The 4743-nt window shown below is 39.2% G+C and overlaps 4 protein-coding genes across 4 annotated transcripts in view; 3 read left to right on the top strand and 1 right to left on the bottom strand.

Annotated features, from left to right (window-relative positions):
• The window catches only part of LOC110229023 (dof zinc finger protein DOF2.4-like), a 1565-nt gene extending 1523 nt beyond the window's left edge, over nucleotides 1-42 (top strand). Inside the window, exon 3 of the mRNA XM_021027735.1 lies at nucleotides 19-42. Coding sequence (XP_020883394.1) covers nucleotides 19-42 — 24 coding nt within the window. The remainder of the gene's footprint in view (nucleotides 1-18) is intronic.
• The window catches only part of LOC9317586 (beta-glucuronosyltransferase GlcAT14C), a 30106-nt gene that overhangs the window by 7923 nt on the left and 17440 nt on the right, over nucleotides 1-4743 (top strand). The gene's annotated exons all lie outside the window — the stretch shown is intronic.
• LOC110229024 lies at nucleotides 264-1908 on the bottom strand. The gene is made up of 2 exons (XM_021027736.1): nucleotides 1900-1908; nucleotides 264-1450 (listed from the first exon to the last, which is right to left on the bottom strand). Exons 1-2 carry the CDS (start codon nucleotides 1906-1908, stop codon nucleotides 509-511), a joined length of 951 nt encoding a protein of 316 aa, XP_020883395.1. The 3' UTR covers nucleotides 264-508.
• Nucleotides 3002-4084, top strand: LOC9317583 (RING-H2 finger protein ATL33). The gene has a single exon (XM_021027517.1). It carries the CDS (start codon nucleotides 3248-3250, stop codon nucleotides 3968-3970), a length of 723 nt encoding a protein of 240 aa, XP_020883176.1. The 5' UTR covers nucleotides 3002-3247; the 3' UTR covers nucleotides 3971-4084.

The following is a 4743-nucleotide window of genomic DNA, read 5'->3' on the forward strand; positions in this document are numbered from 1 at the left end:
CTGATGATCTGTATTCAGCCTCTCGGGAACGCTTCTTTGTGAGCAGTCAAGTGACTTTGAACTCTCATCTCACGGAATTTAAAGACACGAACTGGTTAAGACCAAGAGAAACTCCGATGGTCAAGAGTGTTTGAATATACCTCTTTCTTCGGATGCACTTCGACAGCTTTTGCTTGATCTCAATCAGTAGCCTGAAACTGTATCTCTGATATGATTCATTTTTATTGCTTGAACGAGTTCACATATTTATTTGAATGTTATAGTCAGCACTCACAGCTCTTATTATATAATCATAATCTGAGATCATAACAATTTTCTTTCTTTATACAAACCTCAAATTGAATCTATGGGTAGGGTTGATTCCAACACAACGTAAACAAGACTGCAATGTGATGAAAATTCCCATTAAAACAGTGAAAACGCCTATATATGAGTGGCCAATATCAATGAGAGATGACTCCTATAATAAGCTTCTACAAACAAGAAAACTAAACAGTTGTTTCTCTTCTTAAGTCAGCATCAGATCATTTCCACCGAGATTAGGACGGAGACACACCCGCACCTCGTGCTCTTCCGGGCCAGCTCTCAGTTTCGGGACAAGTATCTCAAGAACTGATCCAGGTCCATCGTAATACGCTTCAATGTTTGCATCTTCCGGGATTCGAGTTGATAAAGGGATCTCTCTGACAAATTCACCTGGCGGGCAATGCTCGGAGGCTGAATCAGTCAGCTTGAATGTTCTATCATGTCTCTTTATGAAAGGTATGCGCGATGTGCTGAGGCATGAAACTTTTATGATTCCGTGTGTGAGAGTGTTCCTCCACGAGACTTTAACGCTGTTCAAATCCACAAAAGGAAGGCTGATTATGATCAAGTAGCCTTCTTCGTCCTCATAGATCGTTTTTGCAGCAGTAACAGGTCCATAAACGTTTTTCATGGCGCCGCTAAACTCGTTTGACCAAGTTGGTGGCTCATTCTGGTGAGCTTCGATAACAGGAGGTGGTGGGTTTACGGTTAAGCAACACTCCTCCTCATGAATCCCATTTGAGAACAAGTCCTTCCTCTTCTTGTGGCTCGAAGGAGATAAATCGGATGCTTCACCATTAGAATGGTTGGATGGTTGAGTTGAGAGATTGAGCCCCGATCCATTGAGTAATTTCTTAGAGTGGCTTGGCGTTGGATTCTTCAAAGGTGTAGGCCTCTCAAGCTCAAAGTCAGTGTTGGGAAGGTTTCTCCACGAACCAAAGTCGCTAGCTTCAGGTGGAATGGTGAAATTCAAATCGCGACCCGTAAGCTCCATCCACCTTTTCCTCTCTTCCTCATCTAGACACGTGAGGTTTGGCAAAGGACTAAGCTCAATCCCATGTACACACTGCGGATTTGACAAACCTCTGTAGTGTTTCCTCTGCATTCTATGAGACCTAACTAAGCCTTTCTCAACAAACAATTGCTACAAAGAACCAAACTACTTACAGATATATATGAGATGAAGAAACCCAAATCGTGAAATCCTATAAACACACACAAAAATCGAAACTTTGAAGAAGAAATGAAAAAAGGAGTTTTTTTTTTTGCTCTCGTGGAATAAATAGAGATAAACCCAGAAAGAGGAGGAAGCTAAGATGAGCACGATGCAGATGGTATCGTCATCATCATTAGCAACCAAAATCAATCAGTCTCTGTGGATTCGCCAACACAACAAATCTTGATTTTTCTTCTTCTTCCTCTGTTTTTTATTTTAGAGAGAGAAGAGTCAGACCCGACGAAGTAAACGCCTGCCTTGGATGGAGCCGTGGAGACTTTCCACCGTTACATAACGGTGACGATGATTTATTGGTCGCTTGTTAATTGCTTCGTAAATGAGTATATTCTTTATTAGACACCGTCAACTATATATACAGTTTTCATCGTTAGTTTTTTTTTTTTTTTTTTTGTTAAAACAATTTATGAAATATGTTAAAATTTTGGTGATAAGAAAAGGGAGCATATAAAAAGATTGATTTTTTCAGCCAACGTTGTTGGATTTGTGGTAAATAAAGAACAACAATATATTTGTGTCTACATCTAAAATGGCTTTATCTTTGTGGTCTTATTTGTTTCTTATCACCTTTTCCTCCATCAAACAAAACTTCATGAATTTGATTATTCTGAATTTTTTTTTAAAACATGTAATTCATGTGACTATTTATGTGGTTAAGGTCTCTACTATATTTTGGAGTATCCCCTAGCCCCTAGGCCTTAGCTGTACGACATGTTATTTAGATAGAGTTCTACATACAAACATTGTATAATCTTATTATATGATTCTGATACCGATCATAAACCAATTATGAAAAGTAGCACAAAAAAATATCTTGTGAGACTATTAAACTATATTTTTCACTATTAAACAATAAAATCTCCATTTTTGATCAAATTATGGCGAAGATCTTACTCTCTTTATATTCAAAATTCATATCACAACTTTTCAGACCAAACAAAAAAAACGCTTTGTCGTCGTAGACTCATAGGTTGATAACTTATGCATCGTAGATTTTAATAAGTACCTCATGTAAAACCAAAATTTAGAAATTAGAAGCGTGCACCGCTAAAAAGTGAAGTTCATCGTTAGTCTCCAATATACCTCAAAGCTGAAATCACTGGCCCATTAGTTTACGACCCAAACCAAGCGTCACAGATAATAAGTGGAAATAAAGAATAAATAATTTTGGTGGCACCGACAAACCACCAAATTTCCAACCACTACTCCCATGTAAATCCATCATAACAAAACACCAAAGAAGATCCTACTTCATCTCTCATTGTATTTAAAAATCTAAAAAGAACATACATGATAATTAGATTATGAAGACATGCTATCAAAAAAAAAAAAATATTTTAAAAACCAATGAAACAAATTTATATTGTTTTACAGAAAAGAAAAAAAAGTCTTAAAAGAGTTATGTAATGACTATGCTAGATTGCTAGTGTAGTTAAATAATGAGGAAAGTGATAGTTGCATTTGAGATTATCAAGTTATACAACCTATGAGTGAATACTACTAAATTGTCGTTACAAATAACATTTGGAAGACCTATTGCTTGCTAGTAGTGGCCAATTTTAGTTTTTGTATATTCACTCACTTTAACAAATATATAATTTTGACCTTTAGCCGGAGGGAAAAAAAAACAAGCTTAGTCAGTAAGAAGCAAGCACTTTCCATTATTATCTCTCTTCCCCCACCACATTTCATATTAACATAATAATAATGTTCAATAATACAACAACAACCTTCGGCTCCGGCGCCGGCGTCGTCGTCGTCCCACCTCCCGCCGTTTCAATCCCCACCCCCGTCTTCCCCGGCACCACCATCACTTCCAATTCCACCTTCATCATCATCGGACCTCCACCACCGTTCCCAGCTCCTCCACGGAGCATCGACCTTTCTCCTCTCAAACTAATCTTCGCCGTCATCGCCATCGTCGCCGTTCCCGCTTTAGCTTACGCTCTCTTCTTCACCATCCCCTGTTCCTCCTCTCGCCGCAACTCCTCTTCATCTCGCCGCAGCAGCACTTCCTCCGATGATACACCTCACGTCACCGTCGACATCACCCCGCCGATCACATCCGAGACCACCGTAACTCCTGACTCCGGCGGGACAATCCAAAAAGATACACATTCCAAGGAGATCGGAAACGAGTGCACCGTGTGTCTCATGGTGTTCACCGACGGCGATGAAATCCGGCAGCTTATCGAGTGTAAGCACGCGTTCCACGTGTCGTGTATTGAAGAGTGGCTTAAGGATCATCCTAATTGTCCCATTTGCCGAACTGACGTCTCCGTTAAACAACAGACCGAAGCAGCCAACGTCACCGTTAACGTTAACGGTAACGTGAATCGCAGCGGCGGAAACCGTCGAGTTTCAGCGACTAATAATAATAGAGATGACGATTGGCGTCAAGGTCTACCTGATGCTTCTAGTTTAGTTTGATTTTTTATTTTTTTTAAATAATTTATTTCTCGATTTCCTTTTTTCCACAAATTTTTTTAAGATATTTCTGTAAACAAATTACGTCAATTTTGAAAAAATTATGTCCGTTAAATTTATTTATTCTTATGTAATTGATTGCTTCGTAACTCCGTAAGCAACTGTGAGCGTGTCTGTGTGCGATGTGAAATCTGACGTTGACTCATAGTAAGCTCATCTAACGGTGTATAAAGATCTCATACTAATCGGACGGTTATTAATTAATCCACGTCTTCTCGTTAAAACGACAGCGTTTTGATCTTCACCAACCGATTTTTTTTTCAAAATTAAAAAACAAAACTTTCGTCTTCTTCCCGGCTTTACTCCTCTTTCTCTCTCCACCGTCGGCTCAGATCTAGATGAACATGTTCCGGTGAAATCGTAATTGTATGATCAAATCATGAAAAGATCTCACATTTCTTCTCCTCGTTCTTATTCTCGACCAGCAATTTCAATCTTGGGTGTTTTCCTCTTGTTTATTCTGGGTTTAACACTAACTTCTCGAAAACCATCAGATTCATCCTCCGGTTTAGCTCCAAATCGGAACTTATCCAGAACATCGAAGATTCCGAGGTTTGCGTATTTGGTAACGGGAACGAAAGGAGATGGGAAACGAGTGAAGCGGCTGCTTAAAGCGATACACCATCCGAGAAACTACTATCTTCTTCATTTGGATCTCGAAGCTTCAGATGAAGAGAGAATGGAGCTGGCGAAAGTATGTGAGATCGGAGAAGAAG

The sequence above is a fragment of the Arabidopsis lyrata genome (genome assembly GCF_000004255.2).
Source record: "Arabidopsis lyrata subsp. lyrata unplaced genomic scaffold ARALYscaffold_4, whole genome shotgun sequence".
NCBI lineage: Eukaryota > Viridiplantae > Streptophyta > Magnoliopsida > Brassicales > Brassicaceae > Arabidopsis > Arabidopsis lyrata.